This window comes from Felis catus, chromosome D3 (genome assembly GCF_018350175.1).
Source record: "Felis catus isolate Fca126 chromosome D3, F.catus_Fca126_mat1.0, whole genome shotgun sequence".
In the NCBI taxonomy this organism is placed as follows: Eukaryota; Metazoa; Chordata; class Mammalia; order Carnivora; family Felidae; genus Felis; species Felis catus.
This window is the reverse complement of record NC_058379.1, coordinates 8,100,492-8,114,335: the sequence shown is the minus strand read 5'-3', so window position 1 is coordinate 8,114,335 and position 13,844 is coordinate 8,100,492. Positions and strand designations below refer to the sequence as shown.

Sequence of the window (13,844 nt, the reverse complement as noted above, 5' to 3'; positions counted from 1 at the left end):
CAACCTGGTGAGAGATACTTTATTTCCATTTTACAGATGAGAAAACTTAGGTTCCAGGAGGTTTAACAGGATCCCTATCCCAGGGCCACTGGGAATAAGGGACAATGCGAATAGAGCCCCTAACAGTGCCTGGTACACACAGAAAGTGCCAGGGAAAATGGCCACTATCGCTATTGCTCTTAATTTTTGTGGCAGAAAGAAGGGTTTCTGCTCATCAAGGGCATGGCTTTCCGCAGCTGTCCACGACTGCATCTCAGACAATTCTGTTTCCCACCCATCTGCCTGCACTCCAGGAGGGAAATTCTACTTTCTCACTTGCCATCCACTAGCTGGGATGCTAACCACCCCTGACTGAGAATCCTCCCACAGGCCCCCGCTTACGGTACTCTATGCCTTTGATCAGGTCCTGGAAGTAGAAACGGGCCTGGTCCTCAGAGAGTGGTTTAAGGGTGGGCACTTCCATCACAGGCCTGAAAGGTCAACACATGCATGAGAAGCAAACCAGACACACTGGCCTTCGCCCTCTTTCACCAGCAGAACCAAGCACCACCTCGCTCAAGAAGCTCCTGCAGCTCGAGAAGTTTCAGGCGTCATACCCACCAGGAGGGGGGACACTCACCCTTGGTTGACCAGCTCAAACACTGTAGGGAAGAGAAAGGGTAAACTGTTACATTGGGAAATTGGAAATCCACCTTGTTCTTCCTCCTCTACCTCCCAAATGCCCATAAAAACACCAAGAAACACAGAAATGAATATTGGGGCCGGGGAAAGGAACAGTCCACTCAGCCCAAACTGGTCAAGGTCTTACTTAGGAGACTAGGGGTCAGAGATTTCTGATGTCCCTGGGACCCCTGGTCTGGCTGTACTTTTCATCCTCAAAACAGCCAAGGACCTTACAGCCAGGGGAAAACAAAGCAGGCAGATGGGACACAGGTGGGGATGGCTCACGGGCTCCTTTCTTCTCTCCACTCACACCTTGGAGATTCCAGGGACACAATTGATACTAAACTATGTCCTCTTAAGTCAGGTCCCGAGACACCTTATGCCAAAGAACAGGTCTAAGGGGACACAACCCAATTTCTCTTTACTTAGACACAAAGAAGTAGCCCTAGGGGTCTTCAGAACCCCTGGAAAGTTTGGGTTCAAGAAACAAGAACATGTTTGGTTCAAGAAACTCCCACCTCCTCCACACTGCCAGGCTGTGTCAGGCTACAGACCAACAATGCTTGTAGATTCTTCCAGCTCCTCGACACCCCACACTTGGCACCATCAGACTCATCCCTGTGACTCTCGATCCAAAACAAGACTTGGAGCAAGAGGTGGGGGTGGAGATTTCCTCACCCTTCAAGGGCCCATCCCCTTCCTCTTAAACAGGTCCCTGCTTGGCTCCCATTCACGTACAATGTGCAGACGACTCCCACTGTGTGAGCTTCTTCCCAGTCCTGTATGTGTGTGGGATCCCCGCTCCAAACCACCAAGTTAGCTAAGCTGTGTTCAGGGAATGCACAAGTTGTTGTTGGGGCTTTTTGTTTTGTTTTTTGCATTTTTAAAAACAGAGGTGAGGGGCACCTGGGTGACTCAGTCGGTTAAGCGTCCGACTTCGGCTCGGGTCATGATCTCACAGTTCGTGAGTTCGAGCCCCGCTTCAGGCTCTGTGCTGACAGCTTAGAGCCTGGAGCCTGCTTCAAATTCTGTGTCTCCCTCTCTCTCTGCTCCTCCCCCGCTCATGCTCTGTCTCTCTCTCCTTCAATAATAAATAAAAACATTAAAAAAAAATTTTTTTTTAAATAGAGGTGAAATTTCCAAAACATAAAATTAACTATTTTAAAGTTTACAATTCAGTGGCATTTAGTGTTCACGGTGTTGTGCAACTATTGCCTCTACCTAGTTCCAGAAAATTTTCACCCCCTCAAAAAGAAACCCTGTGCCCATTAGCAGCCATTCCCCTCCTCCCAACCCCCTCCCCCACAACCACTAACCAGATTTCTGTTCTACGGATTTGCCTTTTCTGGAAATTTCACATATATGGAATCATACGCTAAGTGACCTTTTGTGACTGGCTTTTTTACTTAATGTTCATCCACACTGTATCACATGTCAGTACTTCCTTCCTTTTTAGGGCTGACTAATATTCCACTGTGGATATGCAACATTTTGTGTATCCAGTCATCAGCTAACAAACATTTGGGTTGTTTCCACATTTGGGCTATTGTGAATAGTGCTGCTATAACATTCATGTGCAAGTACTTGGGTGGATATCTGTTTTCAGTTCTTTGGGGTGTAAATACCTAAGAGCAGAGTTACTAGGTCATGTCTCATAGTTATTTTAATTTTGTCCTGCTTGAACAAACATAACTGGGACCATGAAGCTGTCCTTTAAGAAGTGAAAAATTCACACAGTGAATTTCAAACTCAAGTGGAAAAGGACTCTGGAGCTGTCTGTTGTTCTGAAATCATCTACCCACATTGGAATTTCTTATAGAAGAAACCAAAAGGTTGTTTCAAAGATCTCTAAGGGCTAAGGTGGTTGAGGGAAAAGAGCCAGCTCCTCAGATAAAAAATAAAGCTTAGGGGCGCCTGGGTGGCTCAGTCAGTTAAGCATCTGACTCTTGATCTCAGCTCAGATCTTGATCTCAGGGTTATGAGTTCAAGACCCACGTTGGGTTCCATGCTGGGTATAGAGCCTACTTAAAAATAAAAAAATAAAAAAATAAAATGGGGCACCTGGGTGGTTCAGTTGGTTAAGGGTCTGACTTTGGCTCAGGTCATAATCTCACGGTTCATGAGTTTGAGCCCCGTGTTGGGCTCTGTGCTAACAGCTCAGAGCCTGGAGCCTGCTTGGGATTCTGTGTGTGTGTGTCTCTCTCTCTGCCCCTCCCCTGCTCGTGTTCTGTCTCTCTCTCTCAAAAATAAATAAACATTAAACAAAAAAAACTTTTTTTTTCTTTTTTTAATGTTTATTTATTTTTGAGACAGAGAGAAAGACAGAGCGTGAGTGGGGGAGGGGCAGAGAGAGAAGGAGACACAGAATCTGAAACAGGCTCCAGGCTCTGAGCTGTCAGCACAGAGCCCGACGCGGGGCTCGAACCCACAAACCGTGAGATCATGACCTGAGCCGAAGTCAGACGCTTAACTGACTGAGCCACCCAGGCGTCCCGACAAAAAAAACTTTTTAATAAAATAAAATAAAAAGGAAGCTTAAAGGTTCTGACCAGAAAGGAACTTAACTCCCTAAGGCCCTTTCCTGTCTTCAGGCTCATCAACCAGTGTTGGGCAAACCTGAGCTGGGGCAGATCTGCTGTGGCTTCAGGCTGTGGTTAGAAACAAAAGCAATGGCACTGAAGGTAAGGTGTCCACAGACAGGAGCTCTGGTCCCCTCAGCTCCGGCCTATCCCACCTTCATTTTGGAAGACTTGACTTTCAAGAGCTGCTTCATGAATTTTTGTGCTTATTCCCAAGCACCATAATTTAGTTGGCCTGGAAGAAGCCAGCCTGTTGAAACAGGTCTATTTTCAGTCACTAATAGTTTAACCCCCTTCTACGGCTGAACAATGGGTGGGGAGTTTTTAGCCTCTAGAAATACTGACCACACTATCTGGGGGTCAGGCCTGCAGCTGTAGGACCCTTGCTGATACCTGCTACCCAGTCTCATGTGCTACCCTGTCTATCCTCGACACACGTCTGTGCCTGGAAACTAAAAACTAACCATGTCAGGACTTTCACTAGAATCACATACCCAAAGTCAGGCTAGCTCCTTTCTACACCGCTGCCTCAAAAAGAGAAAAACTCTGTCGATGAAGTTGCCTGATTCGAATGGCTTAGGAAACTCCTCTTTCAAGCTTGGGTCAGGTTCTTTTTATACTCATTCAACTCTGCTCAAAACCCTCCAATGGCTGCCTTCTTGCTCACAGCAAAAGACAAAGTCTTACAATGGTATAAAATGTCCTCTGCCATTTGTTCCCCACTGTCCTGCACAAATGTCACCCTGGTGAAGCATCTCAAGGAGCCACCCTATTTCCCAGTCCCCCAAACTGGAACTCCTGGTTCCCCTGACCCTGCTCAGGTTTACTTTTTTTCCATGGTGTTGTCACCTTCAAAGGCTAAGCATAATATTTAAGTACGACGGTGTCCATCTGTCCTTATGAGAGCAACAAAGTCCCCTGAGGGCAGAGTGTTCTTTTTTGTTTTGATAAACCTAGAACAAATTATGTTTGTTGAATGAACAACCAAACTCCCCAGAAATAGACAAAAGCCATGCAGAGTCCTGTCAGGAGCCCCAAGTGAGCAAACTGTGCTGGGAATGCCATTCTGGGACAAAAATTATCTTTTATATTTTATGACATCTGCTATAGCTCCCTAAACTTCACTCATTTGCCTAATATGTTTATCATCTGGCCATTATGTACCACATAAACTATTATTTGTTTCATATTTTTCCTTAAATGACTCAGTTTAAAAACTCTGAGCTTTATCCTGGGTAATGACATCCATGAAGTCAAGAGTTATTGTGCCACTATAGTTTTTCTTACACAATGGTAAATTAAATCTAAAATTTTTTTTTAAATGTCTATCCATGTATCACTTAAAATCATCTCATATATTTAAAGTGGTGATGGTAGGGGCGCCTGGATGGCTCAGTCGGTTAAACATGCAACTTCAGCTCAGGTCATGATCTCACATTCGTGGGTTCAAGTCCTGCATCAGGATCTCTGCTGTCAAATGCAGAACCCGCTTCGGATCCTCTGTCTCTCCCCATCCCCCGCCCCCCCCCATTTATTCCTCCCCTGTTCATTCTCTCTCTCTCTTTCAAAATAAATAAACTTAAATAAATAAATAAATAAAATAAACTTAAAAAAAAATAAAGTGGTGATGATACCACATTTGGGAAATATTGCAAGTCTGTATTGTTCAGAGTTTAATAATGTTTCTTTCTCACATAATTTTTTAAAGTTAACATCTGATGTTATTTACTGTGTAGCTTCTAAATTGTTTCTTCAGGAAGGTTTTTAAAGTCCTAAAATTTGAACATGGAATGCACACTAGATGCTCTTAGGGAACTGAAGTTAACTTTTTCAAATGTAATAATAGTATTGTGACCACCTAAGAGAATGTTCTTATGTGAGATGCACACTGAAGTATTTATGGCCTGAAGTGTCAAGATGTCTGCTAATTTACTTTTTGGACAGTTCAGAAAAAAAAAAAAAATAGAAATGGATGGATGCATGGCTAGACTGATACAGCAAATATGACAAAAAATTATTAACTGCTGACTCTGGGTAGAAGATATACAGGCATTCACTGTACTATTTTTTCAGCTTTTCTATAGGCTTACATTTTTCATAGGAAAAACCTGGAAAGGGGAAGAGGAGGGGGAATGAAAAATAAAATGTCCTAAGCTACAACATTCTCTTGGAACTGAACCACAGCAATTACATGAGGAGAAGCTGAGCTCTGTTTTCAAACCACACCCATTCAAACCAGACCCCAGATGACCAATCACTCCTGTGCAACATAAGATTATCCCAGGATCATCCTCATGCTCATCCAGGAGACTTCTGGATTCTAGGCTGGGCTTGGCCACGCCCACTCCCCTCACCTCCTTGGTACCCCTCCCAGCTGTCATCTGTACCCACTTGAAATGCACAGGCTCATGTGAATGCCCACCAAGCCAAGTTGCAAGGACATATAACCTATTGATCATGCATCCCTGGACCCAACAGTCTGCGGTCCAGTTTTGAATTAGTTCTGCCCTTTCTTCCTTCATCAGTACCTACAGTCAGGGCTCCCCCACATCTTCACCAGTTTTTAAAAATCAAGTCTCTGAGGACATGCCTGAGTCCTTCTGTTTCTTTGTGCAGTGCCCTCCAAGCCTCCGAATGCCCCACTGTGGCCTCTCAGGCTCTCCAACCTCACCCCCATCCCCTCTCCCTGGTTTACCCTGTCCCACCCACGTTCTTCTCAAACACACTAAGCTCTCACCAGCCTCAGAGCCTTTGCACTTGCTGTTCCCTATGCCTGGAATGCTCTTCCCCAGATGTAACAGGGCTGTGTCTTTGACATTCAGGTACCAAATCATCACCCCGTATGTGACGTGGCCCCTCAGTCCCTCTCTCTCATGTCATCCTCTTTAACCTTCTTCAGAGGATCTACCTGAAGTTAACTGGTTTATTTAGTTGTTGACTATCTGTCTTCCCTGACGAAAATGTCAGCTTCTAAACTTCTAAAGAGCAGAAGCCTCAACTTTCTCACTCACCAATGCATTCTTAGTGCCTTGAACCTGCCCAGCATTAGCAGGTGCTCAATAAATATTTGCAAATGAATAAACAGCCCCCCCCCAATAAAGTCCCAGCAAGCACTCCCTTCTACCTCCTGCTTCAAAGTAAGGCAGCAGCCTCACTCTGTGGCTCACTGTGGGGCCCAGCCTCGGCGGGAAAGGGGAAGCTGTCTGTCCTTGGTGGGAGACGCCAGGGGCAGGGGTTGCTCGAGAGGACCCCTGAGCTTTGGCAGGTGCAACTGCCTGAGCAGGAGCAGAGGAAGGCAAGGGCTCTCTTACCCATGTACAGATGGTCCTCGTTGGGGTCATCCAGGACCTATTGGCACAGCCACATGGAACAGGCCGGAAACACAGAGCAGGGGAAAGGAAGAGAGGGAAATGATATGAGCGGGGGGAAGCAGCAGCCACGGGACTGCATGTGCCACCAGAAGGGCTGTGCTTTCCACTGGCTTTCCTGGTTTAGATGAAGGGCACAGGAAAAAAAACAGTGTGTGCGATCCAAATGGCCATCTGGAAAATAAACACCTTCTAGCCCAATCCTCAAGGGTCCAAAACCTCCCCCAGAAAGGAGATTACAAAAAGGAGAGGAAAAAGTCCTCCCCTGGGAAATGGGGGCACCTGGCTGGGTCAGTCGGTAGAGCATGCAACTCTTAATCATGGGACCATGAGTTTGAGCCCCACGTTGGGAGTAGTAAATTACTTTTTTTTTTTTTTAATTGTTTTTAACTTCCCCCCCGGAAAATGTCTCAGCTTCAATAAGAATCCCCCCTCTCTCCTACGAGACAATGGACTGATCCACAAGGTGAAAATTCAAATCCTGTCTGGGCTCTTCTGACTCCTCCATGAAGAGCCCCCATGACCTCCTGCCCCTGCAGAAAAGGACGTCTCCCTGCCCAGAACATCCATGGCACATTCTCTCTGTCCTCCTCTCAGGGCCATCCTGCTTTCATCTCGTCATATATTTCTATATCTCCCCCTCTCTGCAAAGGGCTGTATCCACCTCATTTGCCTCCGTGGTGCCCTGTACAGGACAAAGTTACATAGCAGGTGCTCAGAATGTCTGATGCATAGACTAACAGGCTGGCAAACAGCCTTGGATGAAGAGTTCAGATGCCACAGGGCAGTGGGGAGAGGGGAGATCCTGTCAGGACCCAGAGCCACTCACTAAACAGGTGTCTCTGGGCTTCCTCTAAGATGGGTGACTCAAGCATCAGTGAATTGACACTGTGAGACAGTGTGACAAGTGGAGATAGCCTGCAGCCACCATCTCTCTCCTTTGAGAAGAAACAAAGGCAGGCTCCTTGGCTGGACTGGTCTTCCCGCCTCTTCCCACATCGTCCTCACCTTCCCCAGCCAACCAACATCCACAGGATGAGAAAGAGATTTACCCTAGGCAGAAGCCCAGGGCAGCCAACCTGGAGCCCTAAGCCCTACCCAGTGGGAGGAGCCAGACCCAGGGCCTGGCTTACCTAGAGCTCTGCACCTGACAAGCCCCAGTCAAGGCATGGCTGCTAACCCTCACACCCACCAAAGGCAGGGGTATACCCCCAAATAGAGGCCACCAGCCCTTTGCACATGTTGTTCCTCCCTCTGTGATGCCCTTCCCCATCTTTCCCTGTTGTCTCCATCCAGGGAACTACCGGGACCATCTCAAATATCCCTTCTCCTGAGAAGACTTCCTCAGCCATTTGGGTCGGCTGGCTGCTGGCACTCCATGCTCCCGCAAGCACTGCGAACACGTGTCCAGTTACATGTTTTATCACATGCTGCTTATAAGTCCTGTCATCTACACCAGAGGTGCTCCAAATGTGGCTCGGGGACTCCTAGGGATCCCCAAGATGTTTTCCCAGAGTTCATGAGGTCAAAACTATTTTCACTCTAAAACTAAGATAATATTTGCCCTTTCCACTCTCATTCTCTATTAGTAGAGAAACCAGAAACCACATCACACGCGAGGTCACAAGAGGCTGAATGCAGAAGCAGATATGAGAATCCAGCCATCTTCTATTAAGCCACACATAAACAACAAAACTTTGCAAAAATGTAGAACTATGCCACCCTTCTCACCACAGTTTTCCAGAAAATATAGTTACTTTTCATAAAAATATATTGCTACATAATGGGATTATTGTTGTTTTTAAATGAATTAATAAATAATTTGTAAACTTCTCAGTTTTAAATTCTGATGTGGCAAATAATAATAAATACAACCCACATAAGCAAAACTTTTTTGGGGGTCTTCAATAATTTTGAAGAACATACAGGAATCCTAAGACCAAAATCTTTGAGAACTACTGATCTAGAACAGAAGATGGCAAATATAGCATGCAAGCCAAATCTGGCCCTCTGCCTCTGCCTGTTTTTGTAAATCAAGTTTTATTGGAACACAGCCACATCCATTTGTTTACATGTATAGGGTTGCTTTTGTGCTAATATTATATATATATATATATATATATATATATATATATATATATATATATACAGTATACTTATATATATATAGTATAGTATAGTATAACATATATAAATATAGATAGAAATACAGGTGTGTAAGATACAGATATAATATATATATATTATATCTATATCTATCTTATATCTATATATATAAATAAAGAGACAGAAATGGGTAACAGGCAAGTTTCAGTATCCCTCTGACCCTCAATTCCTTTATCTATAAAATGGAAGTAATAAATAGTCGTAGGAAAGGGTGAGAATAACATGAAAGAACAGCAGTCAAGGAGTCGGGAGCAATAACTAGTACTCAGCCTTGCAATAAGCTGTTCAACGTGGTGCGGCTCTCCCTAGAAACTAGTGGTGTGGCATGTGGGTAATAACAGAGCCGAGACTGGACCATCACTATCCCTGCCTCCCTCCTCCCTGGACCCCCAGCTCACCTCTACCAGCTTTACCACATTGGGGTGGTCCAGCTTCTTGAGGATGGCGATTTCCTGGTACACCTGCTCAATGGGGCCCCTAGGCTGGATGCAGCCTCCCGGAGCTGGCCGGGTGCCTCGGGGCGGGGGGCGACCTGGAGGAGACACAGGGTCAGGGCAAACAGCTTTTCCCCTGCAGATGGCAGCTGAAGAGGGGGCAACCCAAGTCGGGGGTAGGGGGGGTTTTGCCAGGGATGGAGTGGCTGATGTCCCCAGGGGCCTTAAGGAGCCTGCTTGTCATCTGTCTCCTCTGCTGCTGGAAATCAGTGAGGATGGAGACCCAGCCCCCTGTTCAACCTTCTGTTAATACCCTCCTTCCTGCCCCATGCCCCAGTGACAGGAGTCTTTGGGGCATCTACCTGGGCACTCTCTGTAGGGGACACCATTCAATGGGATCTTCTCTCTTGCCCCAGCCCCGCACCTAAGAACAAAGGCCTGGCCCACCAAACTCACGTGGAAAGCCTGCCTGTCGGATCAGCTTCTTTTTCGACAACACCTTCATCGCCTGTGGAAGACAAGACCCCATATCTTGGTTAAAATGGGGAGGAAGGGAGAGAGAGAGCTCCTTCCACTCCTAGGCCTGCCGAAGCTCTTGGTGCCCTGGTGGCCTCAGGACGATGTAGTGAGCGCCTCGTCATTGGAGTGGGTCAAGCAGCTGCAGGCTGGAAACTGAACTGCCAGGGTTCCCTCAGCCCTGAGAGTGCTTCCAAGGCTCCAGGTTAGCTTTCCTGACTGGGACCATGAGCCTTGGGACTCGCTACAACTAAATCAAGACATGAGTCAGCTGGAGTGATGGACGAGAGACTGGCTATTTTACACATGGGGAAACTGAGGCTCAGGTGTGATGTCACTTGGCCAAGGACACACAGCTGGCAAATGGGAGAGCCAGAATTTGAACCCAAGTTGGACTGACTTCCAAAGGCAAACGAGGGCAATTTGCCTCACTACCACCTGGTTCTTGGTGCTGTGAAGGATGTAGAAATGGTAGCTCAGAGTAAGAATAGGAGACGTTTGCTGAATTTATCCATTTTCTTTCTGAGCCGATCACTTTGCCTCCCCATTTCCCCATCTGTATAATGGGAACATCACTTCCTTCCTAAGGCACAAAATGAAACAACCTAAGGATAAAATGAGACAATAGCGAAGAAAATCTTTCAGGAAGCTTAATTCTGGAAAGGAGGGTTTTGCTTTGGACGAGGACAGGGATGGGGAGGGGAATGTGGATACTTACATAATAGGTATTGTCATTTTCATTGTAGGCCAACTTGACCACGCCATAGGAGCCCTGGATAAAGGGAGATGCCCATGACATACTATCCAGAAGTTATGATCTGCAAAATGAGGACCCTAATACAGGGGCTGCAAACCGGCAGCCAATTTACCAAATCTGCTATGCAATTACATTTTGTTGCATCTGCAGTTTTTAGAAAGTTTGAGTGAGTTGCCGACATTTAAAACCAAAAAGATCAGATATAAAAATCTAGATTCTCAGCTTCTTTTGAAAAAAATCAGAAGATCTGGCCATATGGACCCATAATCACCTCCACATGTCAACAGTTTGCCATAGTCCTCTCCACTCCCTAATACATTACACCTAGCAGGCTTTGTTCATTTATATTACTCACTTGCTTTCTATTGATATTTGAGTTTTTGACCCCTGCAATAACACTGCCCGTTGGCTGAAATAAAAGCAAAAATAGATGCGAGAGTACCTCAGGGAGAAAAAAACACCACCACTAATGTTGGTGATATGTTATTCCCTTAAAGCTGTCTGGGCTTCTGTAGAAACACATTAATATTTTGATGTAAAAAGAAAATAAACCAGATGGACCAGTGATGACAAAACCCTCCCCCACAACTTTGCCTCCAAGGACTCGTTCTCGCTCCCAGCTCCAGCAGGTTCCCTCCACCGTATCTGAGACATCCTTGGTAGATGCAGAAAACCAGCCTGGCTCCTCGGATATTTACCTTCCCAATTTCATCCTTCAGTGTGTACTGATTCAGCTGTACACAATCCTGCAATGTTAAGTAGAAACACACAGAATATGAATTGTAAGTTTGCAGCTAGATACGTTTTTCACAAAACAAACACATGAACCAGGACCCAAATCAAGAAAGAGAATATTCCCGACCCCCTGAAGCATCTCTCAGACACTGGCCCGTCTCCAGGGTGACCACTACCCTGACCTTTAACAACACAGATTTTGTACATTGTAAAAAATATGGGGAGCCTGAGTGGCTCAGTCGGTTAAGGGTCTGACTTTGGCTCAGGTCATGATCTCGCAGTCCATGAGTTTGAGCCCCGCATCGGGCACTGTGCTGACAGCTCAGAGCCTGGAGCCTGTTTCAGATTCTGTGTCTCCTTCTCTCTCTGCCCCCTCTGTCACTCAACCTCTGTCTCTCTCGGTGTCTCAAAAATGAATAAATGTTAAAAAATATATATTTAAAAAAATGTGATCATACAGTATGTACTCTTTTAATACACATTTTTAAAGAGGTGTTCCTAAAACGCTGATTTTAAATTAAACAAGTAATCCTATATAAGGACTATGTTGTCCAATATAAACAAAGTAACACAAGTGGAGAAAATCCGAGTGACTGTGGGCAGAGAATGGTTTCTTAACAAAATTTCTCAAAGATTATTTTTGTATAAAAAGCACAAAAAACTCATTAATAACAACACCCTAATTTAAAAATGGGCATGGGGTGCCTGCGTGACTCAGTCGGTTGGGCAGCTGACTTCAGCTCAGACCATGATCTTGCTGTTTGGGAATTCTAGCCCCATGTTGGGCTCTGTGCTGACAGCTCAGAGCCTGGAGCCTGCTTCGGATTCTGTGTTTCCCTCTCTCTCTGCCCCTCCCCTGTTCATGCTCTGTCTCTATCTCTCTCTCTCAAATAAACATTAAAAACATTAAAATGCTTTTCATAAACATTAAAAAATTTTTAATTAAAAAATAACAAAAATGGGCAAAAGACTTGAAAAGACAGTTCTCCAAAGAAGATATACAAATGATCAGTAAGCACATGAAAAGACACTCAAAAAAAAAGAAGAGGCTTAACATCATGACTCATTGGGGAAATGTAAATTAACACCATACCCATTAGACTGGCTAAACTCCAAGACTGACCATACCAAATGTTGTCAGAATGTAGGGCGTGGAGAACCTTTATACACTGCTAGTAGGAAGTTAAAATGGTGCAGCCTCTTTGGAAAGCAAGTGGGTAGTTTCTTAACAAACACCTCCTCTACGACATAGCCATTCTGCTCCTAACTTTATCCAAGAGATGTGAAAACTTGTGTCTGTGCAGACTTGCATACAAATGTTTGAAACAGCTTTATTGGTAATAGTCAAATACTGGAAACAACCCAAAAGTCCAGTGACAGGTAACTGGATAAACAAAAAGTGGTCCATTGCAGACAATGGAATGCTAGGCAGCAATAAAAAGGAAGCATGCAGTAATAAAGACAAATCTCAAAATTGTTATGCCATCAAAGAAGTGAAGCCAAAAAAAAAAAAAAAAAGAGTGCATACTAAATGATTCCACTTACAGAAAATTCTTGAACTTGCAAACTAATCTATGATGATAAAAAGTAGGTCAGTGGTGACCTGGGAAAGGGGAAGAGGAGGGAGGGATGTGTTGTCGGGTGTGCTGGAAATGTCTGTGATCTTGACTGGGGTGATGTTTTTAGAGATGTATGCATGTATCAAAAGTGATCATATTGTACACGTGAAATATGTGGTTTGTTTTACTTCAGTTACACCTCAATATAGTTAGGGGGGAAATGTGAAGTGAAAAAAGAGGTAAAAATGGGAAAAGAAACACAATAGAAAATAAAACTTCAAGTGTTACCGATAAGCCCAACACTTCCCTTGAACCCCACTGCCACCCCAACTCTAACCCTTTCCCCAAACCTTGATGTCAGTTTGGTGTACAAACTTCCAGGCCTTTTTCTATGTAAATGCACGCATACGTGCACCTGTTGAAAATACAGAGCATTGTTTTGGGATAGGGCTTTGGGGAGGCAAAAATGATGTCACACTAAATCACTTCTCAACCTCTTTTCTCACTCAACATCACTGGAGACAGTTCCAGGGCAGACTGTACACACAGACCTGCATCTTTTCATCTGCTGGATAGTGTTCCACGGCTCACAGAACCCTCCCTTCACTAGGTTGGTTGCACTGTTTCTCTCCAGTGTTGATTTCATCCCCCTGAGTCCTGAAGGGATGTGACCAGCAGAAGTGGGGCCCTGCAGAGCTGTCCTAAGGGGTCTCACTGCCCCCTAATCCAAGCCCTACATATTGCTGAATTCCTCTTCCTAGATTCCACTTGATCATATCAGTTCCTGATGCTTCCAAGGTCAAGTTCTGACTCCACTCCTCTGACCTTGGCAGAGTCGCCTAGTTGCCCACCAAATACCAGTCTCCTCTTTCTTCCTTATAAATGGATAGCTTAGTGGCAATGGCCCAGGATGGAAAATTACATTTTCCAGCCTTTCTTACAGCTAGGGGTGGCCACACAGCCAGTAGGAGGCAGGCAGAAGTGTTGGGCAGAGCTTCCAAGAAAAAGGACAGACTTAGGAGGCAAATGCCTTTTCCTCTTCTCTGCTCCTTCTTCTTGTCTGCAAT

General features: G+C 45.1%; 1 protein-coding gene across 5 annotated transcripts in view; it reads right to left on the bottom strand.

Moving 5' to 3' along the window:
• The window catches only part of CAMKK2 (calcium/calmodulin dependent protein kinase kinase 2), a 47,647-nt gene that overhangs the window by 16,777 nt on the left and 17,026 nt on the right, over positions 1-13,844 (bottom strand). For all 5 annotated transcript variants that reach the window (XM_023241394.2, XM_023241397.2, XM_023241396.2 and 2 more), the window contains exons 3-9: positions 11,182-11,229; positions 10,445-10,498; positions 9,667-9,718; positions 9,175-9,308; positions 6,554-6,590; positions 620-641; positions 382-470 (exon numbers count right to left, since the gene is read on the bottom strand). In XM_023241394.2, the coding sequence (XP_023097162.1) occupies positions 382-470; positions 620-641; positions 6,554-6,590; positions 9,175-9,308; positions 9,667-9,718; positions 10,445-10,498; positions 11,182-11,229 (436 nt within the window). The remainder of the gene's footprint in view (positions 1-381; positions 471-619; positions 642-6,553; positions 6,591-9,174; positions 9,309-9,666; positions 9,719-10,444; positions 10,499-11,181; positions 11,230-13,844) is intronic.